Source organism: Sycon ciliatum, chromosome 2 (genome assembly GCF_964019385.1).
Source record: "Sycon ciliatum chromosome 2, ocSycCili1.1, whole genome shotgun sequence".
Classification (NCBI taxonomy): Eukaryota; Metazoa; Porifera; class Calcarea; order Leucosolenida; family Sycettidae; genus Sycon; species Sycon ciliatum.
The window spans coordinates 16,620,995-16,642,130 of record NC_088644.1 but is presented as its reverse complement, the minus strand read 5'-3'; the positions used below and the strand labels follow the sequence as shown (position 1 = coordinate 16,642,130).

Genomic DNA, 21,136 nt, shown 5'->3' with positions numbered 1-21,136 from the left:
AAAAAAATGTGTGTGGTCTGGGTGAGAGGTGATGGAAAAATATAATGTTCTTGGGTGGTGGTCAAGTGCTGTTCTCTTTGTCAGCGGCCTGAAAACGTAACATAGCTGTACAAAGTACTCTGGAAAAGATCACCACTATGATCAGCACACATGTGTGTCAGGGTGCGGGGAGGGGAAGAAATTAAATAGTGATACACTGTATTTGCGGACTGTCCCTTACAGGGACTGTTAGCTATCTCTTCTTTGTTCCAGAGGACCCATGTGTGAAATTTGAAGTATTTTAGAAGGTGACCACCATGTATCGCCAATGTCGAAATAGCACTTCGAATGGTGGGCACATCTGCAACGGTTGCACTTTGCATGTGCCTGTGGTGGTGTACATTGTACTATTGACTGTGGATTTCGATGCCCGGAGTGGTAAGCCTGTGTTTGTGCTGTGTGCCTGATTGTGTCACCACAGCCTTAGCATGAAGGTCCCGTCCATTGTGAAGGAAGCCAAGAAAGCATTGCAAGATGGCTATGCTATTGTCATTGGGCTTCAAACAACGGGTGAAGTAAGGCTTACCCACCGTACATGTCATGTTTATACTGTAGTTGCTGCCTCCAACTTGTTACCTTTTACTTTGATGCACTATCTGGGCAATTCTTCTGTCGGCATGGCATAGTTTCGAAACTCTTTTTTTTGCTGTACTTTATGTGCAAATATGTGCATTATTTTATCAGCTTTCATGTGTTGTTTCGAAACTGCTCCACTTGTGGACTATGCTATGTTGTTCTTGGTGACTCATCAGCGCAGCATGGAGAGATAAAGCCGGACTTGGTACCGCGTAGCAATGAAGGTGAAATTCTCAAAGCCAGATCTGAGAGTATTTTATCATTCTCAAACCTTGCTACCCCCAGACTTCCAGCCTAGTAGTACTGTCAGTATTGAATATTGTGTGCTCCCTTGGCGCTGTGTCTTCTGCCTCTGTTCTTGCAGGCCAGTTTGACAGCTGAATTGGGTAGACCGACTACCGAGGGCGTTATCCTCGAAGATTTCATTTCACTCACCAAGGAGATGTTGACTCGGTTCATTGTCAACAATTTCCCAACGCAGATTCAGACCGAAGTGAGTCGGTCAGTTGGTGACCGTTTTTGTTCTCGTATATGACTTTTTTGGGTGTACGTGTGTACGTATCTGTGTGTGTGTGTGTGTGTGTATGTGCAGTGCAGTAGAGCTGTCTGCTGCATCTCTTGCTCGGGTCTAGGAGTTTGGTCATGGTAGTGAAGGCCAGCAGTCTAAACGGGTGCATGTACACAATGCATAGCAACGGCATGCTTGTAACACTCCAATGATCGTGTACAATGTACAACTTCGCAGCGGCATGCTTGTAACACTGCAATGATCATGTACGATGTACAACTTCGCAGCGGCATGCTTGTAACACTGCAATGATCATGTGCAATGTATAGCAGCGGCATGTTTGTAACACTGCAATGATCTATGCAGTGCAGCAGAGCAATCACAGCAGTGTTATATTCTCAGTGGACATTCTGACAATGGAAGTATGTGCACTACTTGGAACTACACGGCACGGTGCTGCTCCATCCGTTGTGTGCAGTTACTCGTCGGCACATGATTTCCCATTTCACTAGCAATGGTACATTGTGACGGGAAGTGGGTTGGATGTGAGTGGAAATATTTATGACGTCATAGGCAATTCACTGTTGTATCGAAGCTTGAAGCTCCGATGCGCACCAATAACATGTATGCACTGTCTTGCCATGAGTGAGTTGAATTAGATAAGAATGGAGCCGGGGAAAGCTTGTTCAAACATGTGGCATTGCATGCATGGCTGTGATTGTTGTGTGCATGGCTGTGACCATTGCGTGTATGGCTGTGACCATTGCGTAAATGACTGTGGTTGCTGTATGCATGGCTATGACCATTGGGTGAGTGACTGTGATTGTTGTGCCAATGCAGAGTGGTCCGGCCGATGATGACCCATGGAGCGCTGAGTCCAAAGCCATGTTACTCAAGCATGTCAAGGGAATGTCGCTGCCCCAGAGTCCTCTGGACGATCTCATCGACCAGCTCGGCGGGCCCAGTGCGGTGGCGGAGATGACTGGGCGGCGTGCACGTGTGGTGCGCTGTGTGTCCAGGAAAGGGCAGAGCGAGATACGCTATGAATCTCGCGAGACTCTAACCGGTGTCGGCTTGACGTCAGCTTCCAGTGCAGTAGACAGTCTCAATATCAGAGAGGTACTCTTCAGCACACGTGTAATGTTTTCCTCTAAGAACAAGCCAATTGTTGTAAATTAATTGTCAATGAATTGTCTTGTGTGAATTTACTTCTGTGCACTTATGAAGTCCTTTGCAATGCCATAGTCATTTTTGAAATCCGAAAAACACTGAAATTTGCCTCTTGTACTAGGGTGTTGGCTAGATTATACATGATAGAGCAGTGGAATCTACTTTCTGATGATTGCAGGACATGTACATGTACATTCCTCGATGCATCTTATATTCCTCAATGCAAGGTTCCATGCTGCAGTCTGTTTTTGCTGTCTTGAAGAGTAGCCATGGCTTTGTGAATGTAGTTGCCTCACAGTGCACAGCTGTGTGGATAAGACTACGTAGAGACTGATAGTGATGATTCCCATACAGTCACCACTTCATAGTCACCACCGTATGCTCCCGTGTCGGGGCTGTGTTGCGTGAATATCGCTACAAACGTCATTTTGATCTCTCTCTTCTTTTTTTTCTCGGATTTCCGTTTTTCTGGTATGCAGCGAAAGGCTTTCATGGATGGTGACAAGAAGGTTGCAATCATTTCTGATGCCGCCAGCACGGGTATGTACCTGCTTGATGAGGTCGCTTACCAGTCACTTACTACTTAAACATAGATGTTTTGCACAGTGTGCAGGTGCTGCAGATGTACAAAGTCCCGTACAATCTCGTACAATCTCGTAGAATCCTGTAGATTCGGTTGGGTGTTGAATGTACAGGGCCGGGCCCTATTGTGTTTACTGCTACCGGTATATCCACTACGAAACGTGCCTGGAAGGCATTTCACAGGACAACTTTTTTTCAGAAGAAGACCTAGCTAGTCATTATCGAAAGTGACGCAGCTGGAAAAGTGAGTGCCTTCCATTGATTTCTTGGCTAGATTGGTCCAGTGTACATGTATAGCACACAATGAACACACATTGTGACAACCAGGCATGTACATACAGGGGCGTCGGAACCGGTGCGGCAGGTGCGGCCAAAGCCGCACCAATAATTTTCGAAGTTTTTTTTGCATTTCAACCTTGTTGATGGCTTGTCGACTCTTGACTCTTGTACAGGTAGATCTACCATGTTTTACATCGACAATGCGGTGTATCATCAGCATGCATATTCTTATTTCTCATATTATTCTGTAGCATTAAAATATGGCCTTTTAGGCCCAATTTTCAAAAAAATTCCCGGGGGAGGACCCCGGACCCCTCTCACACTTTTGCCGCACCAATGTTAAACTGCTTCCGACGCCCCTGACATACATACAGGATTTCGTGCATCTGTGCATACAGACCATTGCTTACTGTGAAGTTTCTTACACTCTATTGGCCGCCATTTTTCATTGCCCGTTTGTTCTTATTTTGAAAGCGGTCGCCCCTTTGTTTCAACGTGTCGAGGATCATGATGGGCACAGTGCATGGCGGCGCTCATGCTGTTGTTTGGAGAAAATAAACACCACTGCAAAGTAGTGGGTCTTGTGATGGGCGTTTAGTTCCTTACACTACGAGACCATGTGTCGTGCTTTTTTCATGGTCTGATTTCTTTCAGGAATTTCACTTCATGCTGATATGGCAGTGGCCAATCAACATAGACGTGTTCACCTGACGTTTGAGCTGGCATGGAGTGCTGACAAGGCTGTTCAGCAGCTTGGCCGGTCACATCGTTCCAATCAAAGCAGGTGTGTGTGTCTGTGTGTGTACACTTGTGTGTACATGTATGTGTACGTGGGTGGGTGTGGGTACTCTTGTGCTCTTGAGTAGAAAGAAGCAAGGAATCATTTGTTTCTATTCAGGTTCAGAGTTGTATGTTCATTCATGGAGAGTGAGGTAACACACACTGGCACACACACACACACTGGCACGCACACTGGCGCACACACTGGCAGATAGCATTTGGCATAGGAAGGACTCGCTTCATTGCTTTCAGACACTTGTGATCAGGTAGCCAAGCCCTCTGTGGAGTAGGTCTTCATCTTGACATTAAATTGCCCATTTCAATTCAGGGGTTCCAGATGAGAGATACAAAAGCATATTCAAGGTGCAAATGCATGTAAGAAAAAAGGACAAAAATGCCTTGGGCTTTTTCCATGCACTTGGCTCTTCTAAGCTGGATGTTCTTGTGTCCACCTTCTTGGTACATTACCCCAAACTGACAACGATACTTGTTCAGTGTGTGCAGAGAATACAATTAATATCCTTTGAACGTCTGCCACCCTTCCACAAAGAGGGGGCAATTTTTCGATCATTTCAATATGGTTTTTTCCCGTTCTAATATCCCCATCCTATACAGTGTATGATGTTCCTTTGTGTACATGACAGTAACATGTAGCACTGTACAGGTACTGTGATCTGTGTACTCTGTGTACTCCTTGTGCCATGCAGTGCACCCATCTATCGCCTTCTCACCACAAATCTCGGTGGGGAGCGCAGGTTTGCTGCAGCAGTTGCCAAGCGACTTCAGAGTTTAGGTAAGCACTAATGGTTCAATGGCGTGGATACCCCTGTCCACGGCTGATCAATGGCATAGATATCACCCACCCCCTGCTGTTGTGTGCATTGATTCCCAACGATAGTCATTGGTTCCTGGAAAGATTCTGAAATAAAGACATTGTATTTTAATGCCTTCACTGGTTTGAGGGAAAGAGACAAACGGGAAAAGTCTGAAGAAAAAATTGACTGTCACCACCAGGACTCGAACCAGGGACCCTCGCTTGTAGCTAGTGATGCTCTAACCACTGAGCTATGGTGTAGCCGTCATCCCAGCAGAGACTGTTCAACATTTTCTTCAGACTTCGTAACTCACACTTCCTGTGAATCCACACAGGCGGGTGGGACGCAGCCCTCACTGTACCCACACACTTCACGTACACTCTAGCACGCGGGGAGCCCAAGTCATATAAAATCTTCACTGGTTTGAGGGAAAGAGACAAACGGGAAAAGTCTGAAGAAAAATTGACTGTCACCACCAGGACTCGAACCAGGGACCCTCGCATTTTAATGTCTTTGTATTTGCCTGAAAGCAGAGAATTAGACATGTACATGTACCGTTGATCTGCCCTCTCTCTAATTCCTGCCCCTCTCTAATTCCTGCCCCCTCTCTAATTCCCGCCCCTCTCTAATTCCTGCCCCCTCTCTAATTCCCGCCCCCTCTCTAATTCCCGCCCCCTATCGATTTTCTACCTGTGAAGCGACTTCGGCGTATACAACGAAGTACGATGTTGAACCGACGCATGCACTGCTGTCACAATACTTGCCAATCTAGGATGAAAATGTGCACAATCCAGCACGTCGAGTCTGATCCTCCACGTCGGTGTGCATCATACTGCACTTGACAGCCTTGATCTGATTCCCGCCCCCTGCCGAAAATCTAGCTGGGAAGCGACATGGCGTGGGGGCGCATCAACGGTACTTTACGGTACATGGTTTCCCTGCTTCTCAGTATTCAAGTGATGTGTTCTTATTACTACCACAATGTGTAATACTGAAAGAGAGTTTCCACTAGTAAGTGACTCCATGTGTATCTAGCAATGTTTACCCCATGTTGTGGTCTGTTATAGCTTCCAGTGGCTAATGTTCTTGACAACAGCATTCTGTGTGCGTGGGTGCGCGTGCCTGTGTGCGTGGGTGCGCGTGCCTGTGTGCGTGGGTGCGCGTGCCTGTGTGTGTGTGTGTGTGTGTGTTTGTGGCTGCTTGGCATTGCCGACTTTTTGACCATTGTGTACGTGGGCATGGGCAGGTGCTCTGACGAAGGGTGACAGGCGAGCAGCATCTGGTAGTGACTTGACTGAGTTCAATCTTGACACGGCATACGGTCGATCCGCTTTGAGGCAAATGTACAATGCGATATGCCGGGTAAGATTGTGTGACTCGACTGATCATGATTTGTGAGTGTATGTGACCCAGCTCATACGTGATTGTGGAGCATCCCTGCTACAATCTACAGACACTCACTCACAGGCATTGGACATCAAAAGGAAATGGTTCTTGCCAACTCTCCGTGTTAAAAGGCCATCAACCACTCAACCAAAATGAAGGATCTTCGAAAAAAGGAACGAGTCTGTGCACTCAACATGTGCGAGAGAACAAAACAAAAAAAGAAGAAAAAAGGAAAAGAAAAACTAAGGGTGCGTTCTTATATTCTCTAGCTTCTAGGAGAAGAAGAAAAGAGAAGTCGAAGAAACTGATAATTCAAGAACGGGTCTCGAAGAATTCGGAGATATTTTGCACATGTGAAGCAATATGGAGCGCCAAAGGGATCTTGAGTTATGAATTTAGTGTACACATGTGCGTATGTGAAAAGGGAAATGCTTACACTCATGAGCAACACGTGGCTTTTAGCCGTAGTTCGCATGCGCTGATCCCAAACCGCGGGGATCCAAGTTTCAACCACCTCTGAAGCTTGGAGAGCTTTGGAGAGTCTCCAACTTTTCGGAACCCCTAATACTCAATCAGGGTTTGAACCCAGAATCATCCGTACTGCAACGCGGAAATAAACCAACCATGCTACATGGGAAACACAATAAGAAGTGCATTCAACGTAGTCTATGTAATCAGAAATGTTACACCTCGTCCTTCTTGGCGATAGCATTGAGTTGCCGATAGTCCACGCACAGTCGGAGAGACGAATCAGGCTTCCTCACAACAACAATTGGAGCTGCCCATGGTCTGTTGGACGGGGAGATGACATCAGTATCCAGTAGCTGTTCAATATGTTGCTTGACTTCGGCTGTCTGATGAAGAGGAACTCGTCTTGGAGCTTGGAGCTTGGGCCTGTCGGACTCTGTTTCATTATGGTGTGATACTTGACCTAGGTCAAACTGGCCCTGGGATAGAATGTCTGAATTCTTGCGGAGTAAATCGGTGACCTTGGCCTGGTTATCAGCAGACGTGTGTTGCAGATCAAACTTTTCAAGTGGGTCATCGGTCTGTGGCTCTTGCTGAACACTGTTGCAAGATGTTAGAGGATCCTGGCCAAGTTCTACTGGCTCATTCTCCTCAACCGATACAGTACAGTCAACATTGAGCAACATTGTAGTGCTTAGCTATCGTGGTAGGGGTCGGGAGAAGATTCTGCAAACAGGTAGGTACCCGGCATGCTATATCCGGCGTAACCACAGCACCAGCCATTGCAACGTGATAGTGTTCAACAAATTTCTTGCTTGGTTTAATGATACCAGTGGACAGAGCATGTGCATAGTCAAATTGAATAGCTCCAGCAACAATAACTTGAGAGTACGGCGGTAAAGTAACAGTCTCAGAAGTGACAACACGGCAAACGGTTTGGGATGGCATTGGTTGCATCGGTATACTTCAAGTAGAAACATAGAAACATCGCCGGCCAGCAGAACATTCTTGTGCAAATTAACAGTACACCCATGTGTCTTCAAGAGATCAAGACCAATCAGCACATCAGGACCAATGTCTGCGACGATAACATTATGGGATACAGACAGGCCACCAACCGATAACGAGATAGTGCATCGACCATCGACATCAATGGAAGAATTATTGACAGCCGTAAGAGATGTGGAACATGGAGATAAATGCAACGAAAACTTATGGACAGATTGAAGCTTACAGACAAATTTGGTGCTGAGCAAGGTGATACATCTACCAGTGTCCACTAACATAGTCGCTGGACCGGATGCGACGATACCCTTCACAGCCATAGCGCCTTCTGTGTGTGCAGCCAAACAGGACATGGGAAGACGAACGGACTGATCTTCAGCAGAGGGACCATCGGTGTGGGTTGTAGTACTAGGCGAGTCTTCAAAACAATCCTCCGCTGACGAGCGACTCGTGTCATCATCAGCGCATTTCAGTTTCCCTGCTGTCCCCTAGACCAACCACCACGGCCACAACCACGTCCTCTTCCACTGTTGGCCCTGGGGCAATTGGCAACAAAATGCTCTGGACTCCCGCAACCATAGCATCTTGGCATGTCGGTTCCTCGTTGTGGGTTTTGTAAGGCCTGTACACAAGACTCCAGCTTGCCAATTCTGTCCAGGAGCTGCGCTAAGACATCCGAAACATTACTGTTGGCAGCCGTAGCAGCATAAACGGGCACAGCTCTTTCTGACTGTACTGGTAATTCCGTGGCAAAGATGGCTTGTGCCTGCAGCGCTTGGGTGAGTGCTGCGTCGAGTGTAGCAGGCGCACCACGACGAGCTTCCAGACGAATGCTCCTGTCTCGTATGCCAGCGAGGAACTGGTCTTTCGCTAATGTATCCAGAACATTGTGTTGGAGAGTTGGGTATGCCAACCTTGTGAGCAAGCGCACCGACTCACAAAAATCCGTTGTAGATCATAGCTAGCTGTGTTTACTGTTCTCCTCTAGTGCTGGGGCCTTATTGATGTGCACTTTCTTGTTCTTGTTGTTGCTGCTGCTGCTGCTGCTGCTGCTGCTGCTGCTGCTGCTGCTGCTGTTGTTGCTGTTGTATAGGGCGAAATCTGTACTGGTGTTTCCTTCTCAGAGCTTGATACTGACGGAGATTCCGAGGACAGTGCGTCATTTGCTGCTTGGAACAAATCCATGCAGGTATGGGCAGTGCACATCGAGAGGTGTCAGATGACTTTCTTGCCAGATCAGTCATCAGGTTCCATGACTTGCATCAACTACTCAATATCTTCTGTACTGTGCCTCGTGGTTGCTTGAACTTGCTTCAGCTTCTTTTCAAGTGTGACTTTTCCACAGGACTCTCTACGATCTTGTTGTGCTTGTTTTGGTCACAGGGCTGCCTGGAGTCGATGGGCTTAGTCCAGAACATTGCTACTGGTGGCGTTGTCCGTGACAAGGAGAACACCGATGTATCCCGCTTCCTCAACCGTATCCTTGGCTTGAAAGTGCAGGAACAGAACCAGGTGAGTGGTGTGTGTAGGTATGTTTGTGACCATTGTGGGGTGGTGGACCTCTCCATGTTCCAGGCTGGCGAAAACCAAGGTTCTTCAAACTGATTGTAACCAGTTTACTGTACGCGTATGTGATGGTGCAGAGTAGTATGTAGCATGTTAGATGATGAAGTGTATTGCTGTGCTGCTCACTGTTCCTGCATGGTCTCTCCGGTCTCTCCAGTGTGCACTGCAAATAAGCCCTGGACCCAGTAATGTTCATGTGCAGTGCCAGAAGCTGTCTTTTAGGAAATATTCATCTCCAGCATTTTGTGTGTGTGTGTGTGTGTGTGTGTGTGTGTGTGTGTGTGTGTGTGTGTGTGTGTGTGTGTGTGTCTCTCTCTCTCTCTCTCTCTCTCTCTCTCTCTCTCTCATATACAGATCTTTTCGTACTTTACTGCCTGTCTTGGTAAGGCAATTGAAGCAGCAAAGAAGGATGGAACGTGAGTGATTGGATACAGATATTCATAATATATCACCATGAGGACATAAACCAGTGTTTGAACTCTGCGTCTATGCCGCGTAAAAAACACTCCCAAGGCAAAGTTCTGTTGTTTGTTTAGGTCATCAGTGTGACTCATCATGAATCACACAATAACTGACTCTACTACTCAGTGTTGAGTCAATGTTTGACCTTCTTCACAATGGGTTTTCCAGTGCACTATGGAATGATCTTCTATAATGCCGTTGATGCCAATTTCCCCTAATTAGGCTAAAGTAGGACCATAACGAAGTTATTTTTTGCCGGATTTTTCATTGATAAAAATGAATATGCAGACCTGCTGGTCCAAATCCCATTTCCAGCCGAATTAAGTTAGAGTTGGGTTCTCGGTTCTGGCAAACAAATATCTTGAGACTTCCCGTTTCCCATAGAGCCGTTGGTATGCTTTGCTCAGCTAGGTGGTACGGGCCATCTCATCGATCAGAGAAATAAGTTGCAAATCCTCAGTCATCTGTGGAGCTGTAAAATAATGTTGTCATGTGTGTGTGTTTTGTGTTTTTTTTTGTGTGTGTGTGTGTTCTGTGTGTGTGTTCTGTGTGTGTCTGTGTGCCAGCTAGTTCGGTTGGTGGGTACACTTATGCCGGATAGTGTTGGGTCTGTTGCCAACGGGCTCGGCTGCTTGAAGGTGTAATGTTGTACCTACCACCTTTGTTGGTTTCAGGGTTCATAATTATACTTTCTATTTGAAGTATACATACCTGTTAACCATGGACTACTTCTGGCTAGATTGACTCTTGTGTAATCATGGTGCTAGTGAAGCTTGTATCAGATCCACTCTGATTAATTTTAGCCACTCACACTAGTAGCAAGTATTACCTTAACTGGGGGCAGGGGTAACTGCAGTTGGATCCCAGGACGGATACCCTGATGCCGTCAGTCCTTTTTCTGCACCTTGTCCTCACCCACTTACTGAGGTGTGGTGAGCCCATAAGTGGGATCATTTTCAAGTCCACCCAGAGTTTTGGGGATTTCAGGGGGTGTCGGCCGTTGGGCGGTTTAATAGCCAATTGAGTCATCTTTCCAAGATTCCTTTTGAGTCTCTCTCCTCTCTCCCGGGGAGACCCACGTGACCAGTTTTGGCAGTGAGCAACAAGTACAAGTGTGTGTGTGTGTGTGTGTGTGTGTGTGTGTGTGTGTGTGTGTGTGTGTGTGTGTGTGTGTGTGTGTGTGTGTGTGTGTGTGTGTGTGTGTGTGTGTTACTACTGTTCTGCTGTCAATAGGTATTCAGAGGGTGTGACTGATATCCAGGCTAGTTCAATTCAGTTGGCCTGTCAGCCTCGCCATGTCTTCACTGAGGTGCAACGGCCAGTTACTGCCATTACTACGTGAGTTGCCGTGTGTGTGTGTGTATATGTGTGTGTGTGTGTGTGTGTGTATGTGCGTGTGTGCGCGTGTGTGTGTATATGTGTGTGCGCGCGTGCATGTGTCTATTTACCTGTATGAGTGTGTCTGTGCGTGTTTGTGTGCATGTGTATGTGCGTATTAAACCCAAGAAAGTTCCATGCTCATTAGTTTGAAAGATCGAAAAGTAGAACGCCTGAGGAAGAATGGATTGTCGCCATCAGTGGCTTGGCTACAGGCCAGCGAGCTCTACCGCTGCGACATGGTGTAGTCAAGAAAGCTCAATACGCTTGTGCTCTAATGAGTGTTTTAGTAAGTTGTCAGTACTGACTGTTTTCACTGGCTACATACCACTATTTGTGTTCTTGTTCAGACTGACAGTTGTGAATGTCGACCGTGGCATATCCTGGGAAGATGCTCTGAAGCGTTATGAACGTAAGCAAGGTGACCATGATGGCTTCTATGTGTCGAAACGTGAACAGAAAGGCAAACATCTGTACTTGCTCGCCATGCAGAAAGAAAGGTCACCACATCTCATGTTTGTGACACGGTAAGCTGCATCCTTTTCTACATGTGTACTGTATCTGAATAGACATCTTCAATATCACCAGGTGGAGTTACTGGAGTTTGTGTACTACATTGTTCCACTGTAGAACAAGTTTAATCCATGTCAAACAGTTCTACATCATTGGTGTATCTCCTCCTCTCACTGGATGTAATGTTGTCTCATTCCTTTCCTCTGATCCTCACTGTTGTATCATCTGTATCATGCCTGTCACGGTTGTCTGAAGGTATTGTCTGTGTTGCGGTTGACTTCACTCTTTAGTACTATTGACTGGCCTTTCGTACAATACCTATTGATGTCTAGAGACAGACTGTCTAGCCTTCCCCTTGTGCTCTTATTGATACACTATCCAGCTGTCCAGTGGCTCTCCTTCCACGGCTCTCTATCCTGCTATACTCTTCTTTACACTCTATAAGTTCGTGTCTTCTTTACAACGAGAGAGCTTGGAAGCTCAGGGCCCTACGCTTTTCTTTTTTGCCTTGATGACCTAGACAAAAAAAGCATAGGGATGTTATATATTCTTATAAATTTCTACTTTTGTTTTTAGACATAACCTGGGATTCGAACCCGCACTATCGCCCTGCATGCATCCCCCGATACACTTCGCATACACACTAATTCTTCCAAGTTGCTTCACGTTATGATCTTGCATTTGAAAGCCCTATTTGAATATGCATTGTGGCCAGCCGTCTGTGATGGTACGGGACAGGTACGGCTGAGGGTAATACGACACTGTCTACCGCCTTGATGACCTAGGGAAAAAAAGCATAGGGATGTTATATATTTTCAATTCTCCTATTTTTCAGGCATAACCTGGGATTCGAACCCACACTATCGCCCTACATGCATTCCCCCATACACTTCGCATTCATACTCATTCTTCCAAGTTGCTTCACGTTATGATCTTGCGTTTGAAAGCCCTATTTGAATATTGCGGCCAGCTGTATGTGGCCAGCTGTGTTTGATGGTACGGTACGGTACGGGACAGACACGGGATAGCGCCAGGCGTGACACAAACAAACAAACAAACAAATACCAAATTAAAGCTGTGTGGACCCTGGCTAGCGCCAGACGTTATAACGAAGTAACGTCTTCTGCATAGCTACGGGAATAAAATCAGTTCAGTGTTGTGATCTCGAACTCGTCAGTCACTGAACTGATTTTATTCCCGTAGCTATGCAGAAGACGTTACTTCAGTAACGTCTGGCGCTAGCCAGGGTCCACACAGCTTTAATTTGGTGTTTGTTTGTTTGTGTGTTTGTGTCACGCCTGGCGCTATCCCGTATCTGTCCCGTACCGTACCATCAAACACAGCTGGCCGCAATATTCAAATAGGGCTTTCAAACGCAAGATCATAACGTGAAGCAACTTGGAAGAATGAGTATGAATGCGAAGTGTATGGAGGAATGCATGTAGGGCGATAGTGCGGGTTCGAATCCCAGGTTATGCCTTAAAAAATAGGAGAATTGAAAAATTTATAACATCCCTATGCTTTTTTGCCTAGGTCATCAAGGCGGTAGACGGTGTCGTATTACCCTCGACCGTACTTGTCCCGTACCTGTCCCGTACCATACCGTGCCATCAAAGACGGCTGGCCACAATGCATATTCAAATAGGGCTTTCAAATGCAAGATCATAACGTGAAGCAACTTGGAAGAATTAGTATGTATGCGAAATGTATCGGGGGATGCATGCAGGGCGATAGTGCGGGTTCGAATCCCAGGTTTAATATGTCTTTAAAAAAAAAGGAAAAAATTATATGAATTTATAACATCCGTATGCTTTTTTTGTCTAGGTCATCAAGGCAAAAAAGCATAGCGTAGAGCCCTGAGCTTCCAAGCTCTCTCGTTGTAAAGAAGACACGAACTTATAGAGTGTAAAGAAGAGAATAGCAGGATAGAGAGCCGTGGAAGGAGAGCCACTGGACAGCTGGATAGTGTATCAATAAGAGCATAAAATCAGTTCAGTGACTGACGAGTTCGAGATCACAACACTCACCTCCTTTGTTTGTGTGTGCGTCAGGTCAGATATTTTATCTGTTCTTTAATGTCACTTGTCACTCTCTCTCTCTCTCACTCACTCACTCTCTCTCTCTCTCTCTCTCTCTCTCTCTCTCTTTCTCTCTCACTCACTCTCTTTCTCTCTCTCCTCCCCCCCCCCCTCTCTCTCTCTCTCTTTCTCTCTTTCTGGTTTTCTTGCGCTCTCACTCTCCTCCATTTGCAGACCGAACACAGGCACTTCTCAGTTTGAAGAGGAAAGAGTAGACATTCTGCAGCGCTACATACGTGCTTCTCCAGACAAAGTTGGTGAGTGGTTTATTTTTCCCTTACTGTAAAATTGTTAGGAGATTCGAGTCCGGTCTGCTGTGGGTTTCTCATAACCAATGATCTCTATTTCCCCTTTCCCAGTGTTTGCTCTTAAAAAAAAGATTGCAATGGGCATATGTGTGTGTGTGTGTGTGTGTGTGTGTGTGTGTGTGTGTGTGTGTGTGTGTGTGTGTGTGTGTGTGTGTGTTTGCAGAGTCTGGCTGGAGAAAGCAATATGAGCACACACTAGATCGCTGCATCCACTCTGACTGCAAGCTCGGATCCTCTTGCAAAGGTGGGTGGCCAGCATTCGCAGGGGCGATTTTTGAGTTTTTTTTAAGCGTTTCAAAGTGCAGCTAGCACCCCGGAAAATACGACTCCATCTTCCTCTCCCATGCCCGTCCGGGGGCCCACGTGACCCCTGTGGCTGTGGCTCTACAGGACAGGACTGGTGAGTCTGCAGCTGCTGTATGGACAAATGGGTTTAGAAACGTCGATATCGTCTCAGGTTTCTTTCTCTGTGTGCAGCAACTATTTTATGAGTATTTTAAAAGACGGTTGTGGAGTGTTATTATTATTATTATTAACCAGTCAATATTATTATTATTATTATTATTTTGCTTGTTCGCGTTGGCATCAACCTGCATAAAGCAGGTATATAGCCTTCGCTTAAGCTGCCATAAAAAAAGAAAGCTCATCCTAGCGAGAGGGCTAGAAGAAAAGATAACGATAACGAGATACAGAATACAAAGAAATACAATGAGTTAAACATACGTATACAGTTCAAAACAAAACAGAGCAGATCCGAAGTTACTAATCGGAGTGACGAATGCGTTGGTTCCGATTGATCCATCAATCGACAAAGGGGACTAATCCGTTAATATTGCAAAGTAGAAACCGATTGCAGTTGCAGATCTCCAGGCCAGGGCCAGCATATTGCCGATTCTGGATAGGTCTCTGCAGCATTTGATGTGGTAATTATTATCATAATTAGTGATAAAATTGTTAGAGTATCTAGTGTAATAGACCCTTTGCACAATAAGCGAGAGGGGTCGAGACGGGGCATGCTGTGCACGCGCTGCACACTTGGCATGCAACCAGCATGCATGGTTTGCTGCAGGACGTGATCAAGTTTCCTGTGACAGGCTGTGTTTTCACGGTCCCGACGTGATGTTCATGTATGTACTCCCCAGCCTTTTTACATTTGAAGTTTTTTTAGTTTTTGAAGGAAGAAGTTTCGAAATGCTTTCCAAGGACCACTTCTGGGTTCTTGTTTGCACCAACCGTCATCCCTAACGTTAGTCTAAGGAACCCACTTGTCTTTCCATGCGTTCCCTGGTGATGCTGGCATTCCGCACTCTGGAATCCTGGCTATCTGGCGAGAAGAGGGCCGCAGTGCTGCGATATCGTTCACAGTGTTGTGCTCGGAACACTTTGTCCATGACGACTTTCATCCTTGCTTTTGCTAAGATATTGAACGCCCTGCCAAGAGACTCTGGAGCTTGAGGAAAAGGCATGACCCATCCCTGTCTTTGCTATTGGAAGATCGACTGCTTGCTGGCGCTGCTCGAGCTGCTGATGTTGAAGTGGAGAAAGACGCAGCCTCATCGCTCAGGTGTGCGGAGAAAGTCATCTGAGTTCGAGCTGTGGCTGCGTGCACGATATGACCGACTTTCACATTATGCACATAGCCACCAAAGTAAAACTCATGGACACTATCCACGGGCTTGTTCACTAGTACTACTCCATCAGCTCCCTCTTCACTGTCGTCGGCGACTTGCCCCTGCGTTGGAGACGAGCAAGCATGGTGTGGCACTCACTCTGGGAAACAGAGGTTCATCACTCATCCACTGGGAGTCGGACGCATGAAATGTTGGGCATGATGAAGGTACACTCGAGGAAGTGGTGCCCTTCTTAGTTCTAGGAGCATCAGGGTTCTGCATAGAGAAGTGTGTGTGTGTTCTCTACATCGACAGAGGAGAGAAGGTAGAGAAGCGAAAAATATTTCAATCTGCAGTACAGTAATCCGAAATATCCACTGAATGCGGAAGACTTACCGCTCCAACGACTCCTTCTTTTTCCAGACAGCTACGCACCCTCATTCAGCAGAAAACTGTTCAGTTCCTTCACAGACCATTCTTCATTGGACAGTTCGTCCACGGGTTCCACAGCCATCGATGGCAAACCACTCGACACTCTCCCCTCCATCTCCAAAATGGAAAAATACAGTGTTCCACCATGCTCAACAACTGATACTAGTGGTGAAACGAATGTCAAAACCTACTAGCCGAATATTCTTCAGCTTAACCCTTTGTGGACGGACTGTACGAGTTTCGATCTAATAAGATCGAAACTTCGTAACTTCGTAACTCCATTGTTTCTTGAGCAAATTCCACAATCGAAGGGTCTACGTGGTAGCGGGAACTCCAAGCTGTCCAATGCAACAATCGCCGAAGAGTTACAATGTCGGACGCCAGAGATATCGCACGCCGTATTCTTACCTCGGCAAATTCAAATTTTTTGATCAATCATTTCGCCATTTTGGGGGGAAATCCCTTTTCGTGTGCTCTTTGAGCGGCTCGGCACATGATAATGACGTAGCCGGCTGAAGTTTGAATCGTCTCAAACAGATTTGAGCGTTCTGCGATGAAGGAGAGTGGAATGGCGTTGATGGGACGAATTTGCTTGCATATCAGGCTTGGAGACGACTTTGCTGTGTTACCGCGCCTGATTTGTGGCGGCTGGATAATGGAGATTGGTACCCTGGCGTTGCTCTCGTCAAGAGCTTTCCAATGAGCCCTTGATTGTGAAAATCAAGTGAAGGACACCAAAGTTTTGACATGGTAAAGTTGAAAATTGTACTGACATTTTGTAATTCTGGTGCGTACTGTGCTAGTAATCCGTCCATAAAGGGTTAACGAACGAATGAACGAATATTCTTTTGGTAACACAGATGACATCACATGCCCTCTCCTCTCAGTCATTTGATGGATATTGTCAATACTAATATATTATTAGGTATGACAAACGGTAGTGCCACGTAAAATGTACTGCCACATAAGGCTACTTCGAAGTTCATACATGTTATGTGCAACATTGGCAGTCCAGTATGCACATACATATGCATACATGCAGTACAAAGTCACAGGCAGGCTGTACGCACTGCACTGCACCGTGTTCGGCGTGCATGTATGCACAGGCACTGCATTCGAAGTGACGTAACGAATACTCGAATGTGACTTAACGAATATTCGAATGTGACAAACCGAACGAATGTTCGAATATTCGAATATTCGTTTCACCGCTAACTGATACTCTGCACAAAAATCGAAGAGGATGCCCCGTCTCGGATCACGTGACCGTTATTGTGCAAAGGGTCTATTGTATCCGATATTATTGTTAGAGTATCTAGTGTAATTGTGTAACTTCAGCCACTACACACAGCACACATTAGTTCCTTCCACTTTCGACGATCCTGGGCGAGCTGCCTCAGTGCAACTAGATCCTCGTGTGATGTGAGGGAGTATGTGGATCTGGAATTTTTGTGGAGTGTAGTTTAGGAAATCTACCCCATGTAATGCTGACTGGTACTCAGGCTCACAGCTCAGAGCTTTGCTTCACATTGAATTTAGTCACGGCGTGTGGATCTCACGTGTTTTCTCCGCTTGTACCATTGGTTTCAGTCGTTTCCCGTATGGCATTGTGTGTTGACTTGTTTTCCAGTGGGTTGTCGTATGTCGCGAGTTGGACTTCTGTCAGGTGGGATCATATCACTATGGTCAGCGTTGGAAACTACCATGAATCGATACATTGGAAAGCTGGAATTGAGGTGAGGTGACTTTGACAGTGGTTCTTCCCCGTGCTGTGACGTCGTCTTTCCACTAGAGTGCTGACACGTGAGCTCAAGTCTTCTTATCTCTGCCTGCCTGCACTTGTTGTTCTTGCTTGTGTACCACCAGTAAAGGAGAGAAATCCTTGAGAGTAGTGCGTGTACAGCTGGATGATGGCCAGCGTTTGATTGGACTGCGCTACCCAGAGGACTTGATTCCTATGGTGGTGGACTACTTTCTCAGGGACACTGTACAGGTATGCTACTAGTACTAGCGTACATGCCATTGTGCATGTGAATATCCTACACCCCCACCACCCCTCCCTGCACGCCGAAAAAAGAACAACGAATTCAGGACTTGCCGGATATGTTCGACTAAAAACGACTTCTGCAGCCGGAATGGGCACCCCTGCATTTCCCCACATATGTGTGCGTACACGCGCGCACACGCACACACAATACAATACAATACAATAATTCCCACCGGAGAAGATGGCAGGTCCTGAAAGGACCGGCACACACACACACACACACACACACACACACACACACACACACACACACACACACACACATACACACACTCACACATACACACACACACACACACACACACACACACACACACGCACACACACACACACACACACACACACACACACACACTACATGCACAACTTCTTCTTTGTTTGAATCTCGCCTCTCCTATCTGTCCTTGAAATTCCTGTCTATTTCAAATTTTTTCAATCCCATCTTTACATCCCACAAAGACTATGCATGCCTGCCAATGCTGCCAGCCAGCTGTACCCCATGAGTTTTGTTTGCATTTTTTCCTACGCTTTCAGAATCGATTTACTGGTGCGCAGGCAGCCACCCAAGCAGCCGCAGCGCCGTCACAAACACAAGTCATTTCTGATGATGTCTCGTTGTCACAGTTATCTGCTACCCAGCTGCTGGCCTCACAGCCACCTGTGACAGTGCAGAGTGCTAGCCAAGCAGCCAATGCATCCGGAAAAGACTCAGCTGCTGCTACATCATCAGGCGCTCCACAAGCACACATTGAGCCATGCGGTGCGGTGTCTCAGTTTTGCCTGCAAAGGGCTATGAATCCACCCCCGTCCATTCGCTCCTTTTTCAAACCCAAGACGGTGGCAAAGTGCACTCAAGCCACATCCACAGTTGACCCAGTGCCTCAAGATGCTGGTGTGCAAGTTGCGGTCAAAGTCGATGGTGAGGGATGCAGCTCTGCAAGTGCATCGGCACCAGAGTGTTCCAGAACTGCTTGCAGATCAGTTGTAAATCGTGCTGCAATAGCGGCGGACTGCAACAAGGATACTGATGATTGTGTTATTACCATGTCCAGCCCTAGGCAGCAAGTCGTGTCTCCAGCTGTTCTTATCACCGCACATAAAACCAAACACTCCGGTGCATCAGCGGCAGCTCCACCAAAGCGGCACAAACAGTCTTCGTTGAGCTCTGCTTTTGGCAGAGCACCATCGCTCAGCAAGAAGAAGCGAGAGGTGGCATCTAACACCGCAAGCAGTGATGGCAACAGTGGTGGTGGCGGCGGTGGGGGTGGTAGTGGCAGCGGAGGAGAAGAAGCCCGTGGGTCTAGCAGCACCAGTGTGATGGATGGCGGTGGTACTTGTCCGGTTTGTCAGCGCACATTTCCACCTCAGTATAACAACACTGCTCTGAATGTGCACATTGACAAGTGCTTGAAGTTACAAACATGACAGCGCCACTACTAATACTTCAGTGCTCGCTCCAGTGCCTACTCCACCCATTGCTCTTCTCTGCAGCATGTCTGACGATGTCATGGCTGGCATCGTGTGTGTATACAGGTGTGCGTGTGTGTGCGTGTGTGTGTGTGTTTTTTTTAATTAATTTTAACTTTTTTGCTAGCGCCACCGTGCATGTGTGTGCGAATGTGTGGGCGTGTGTGTTCTTAATAGAGACCTGCATCCTGTGCTGTAATGCTTTCAGCAGGAATGCAGAACAGATTTTTTTATTTTTTTATTTTTACATATTTTCGTTTTTACTTTTAGAGCACGGCAACGTTGATGTCTCTTGTGGCAGTGGCTGCAGTCCCGTGGCATTACTGCTCATATCAAAACACATAAATATCATGAGACCACACTGGCTTATAGAAACTGTGAGCAAGTCAAAGCTGGCCTTTGCTTGCTCATTTCATCCACCATCGTGATCTGATCATCCGCTTTCCAATACTGTACCTGCCTCATCTTCTACAGAGACAGTTGTAAAAGACTCAGCGCACCATGGTTCTATGCCGCACTGTTTGTTGGCTGGCCTGCTTTCCATGTCACACGTGTGTTTGCTGTGTGCTTGTTTTCAGCCTATTTAAAGTACATCCTATTCACTTTCACGCCTTTCTCTCCTTCGAGAATCCAGTAGTTTGCATTGACCGATTTTCGAGCGTCTTGCCTTTAACAAATCCGAACAGATGTGACTAGAAGCTCCTACCTTGCAGATGACACGCAAGTACATGTACTGAAATGACTGTACCGAATGTCCCAATCCTCCCTTTGGAGAGTTACTGCAGCCCATGGAGCCATACACATACGTATGGGTAGGGCTCCCTGCTGCAGCCCCTATTTTGGGTGTAACATAGCCCCGTGTAGGGGTTATGTACCATTGATTGTAGCTCCCCGTGTACGCGTGGACAGCTGTGCAGCTTCAGTATTAGTGCTCTGGTGATAGTATTTCAGTAGGTGAGAAGATTAGACTCTGGAGCTGTATCTTATGCGTGTCTGTGTACAAGTCAAGACTCTAGTATGTCGGGTGGTGAACGTCTGAAGGATGCAGGGTGCATCTCAGCTCTTTTTTCTTCTGGCGTCACACCATCTTGTTGAGTTCAGAGCACGACGGTACATGTATATTTTCGAATAATTTTTATACTGTCTTGATGTTTTCCTACACATACCTGTACCATATTGTTAGATTGACAGCATGAAACAAGGTGGAGGACACTGTGTTCGGAAACAGTGACCAATACAACCTTCCGTGGTTGGCAGAGCTGCCAATCTAACAATATGCGTGAACTATACCAAGGTTTATCTAATACTAGTTCTGAACTAGTATTGGGTTATAATTATAATACCATACCTGTACCAGTACCTTTTAAGACCTCATTTACACGACAACGATTGAAAAAAGTTTTTGCTGTTTACACGAAAACGATAAGCGTGTACACTGCAACGCGTTTTCGGCCGGCAATGGTCACGTGCAATAAGTTGGCCTGGCGCAGGCTGGCTGGCGGCGGCAAGGCTCGTAGTACTAAAACGTTTTTGCCGTTTACACGAGAACGAAAACGATTGAAAAACACTTCGAAACGTTTTTGATAAGTTTTTCAGTATTGTCGTGTAAACGCTCTGATCAAAATCTGTGGAAGCGTATTCTTTAAAATTTCTTTTGAAAACGTTTTT

At 46.4% G+C, this 21,136-nt stretch overlaps 1 protein-coding gene across 2 annotated transcripts in view; it reads left to right on the top strand.

Moving 5' to 3' along the window:
* The window catches only part of LOC135808951 (uncharacterized), a 37,773-nt gene extending 17,652 nt beyond the window's left edge, over positions 1–20,121 (top strand). The window contains exons 15-31 of one of the 2 annotated variants that reach the window (XR_010552149.1): positions 461–554; positions 980–1,108; positions 1,964–2,242; positions 2,773–2,833; positions 3,809–3,938; positions 4,642–4,727; positions 5,996–6,111; positions 8,702–8,797; positions 8,992–9,120; positions 9,529–9,590; positions 10,870–10,974; positions 11,364–11,540; positions 13,779–13,861; positions 14,076–14,156; positions 17,585–17,690; positions 17,826–17,947; positions 18,536–18,670. Coding sequence is in view for 1 of the 2 variants with exons in the window: in XM_065322202.1 (XP_065178274.1) it covers positions 461–554; positions 980–1,108; positions 1,964–2,242; positions 2,773–2,833; positions 3,809–3,938; positions 4,642–4,727; positions 5,996–6,111; positions 8,702–8,797; positions 8,992–9,120; positions 9,529–9,590; positions 10,870–10,974; positions 11,364–11,540; positions 13,779–13,861; positions 14,076–14,156; positions 17,585–17,690; positions 17,821–17,947; positions 18,536–19,426 (2,752 nt within the window). In the remaining variant the exon portion in view is untranslated. Of the gene's footprint in view, positions 1–460; positions 555–979; positions 1,109–1,963; positions 2,243–2,772; positions 2,834–3,808; positions 3,939–4,641; positions 4,728–5,995; positions 6,112–8,701; positions 8,798–8,991; positions 9,121–9,528; positions 9,591–10,869; positions 10,975–11,363; positions 11,541–13,778; positions 13,862–14,075; positions 14,157–17,584; positions 17,691–17,820; positions 17,948–18,535 lie in introns of both variants that reach the window. The other variant, XM_065322202.1, reaches the window with a different exon arrangement.
* Positions 20,122–21,136: the final 1,015 nt, after the last annotated feature.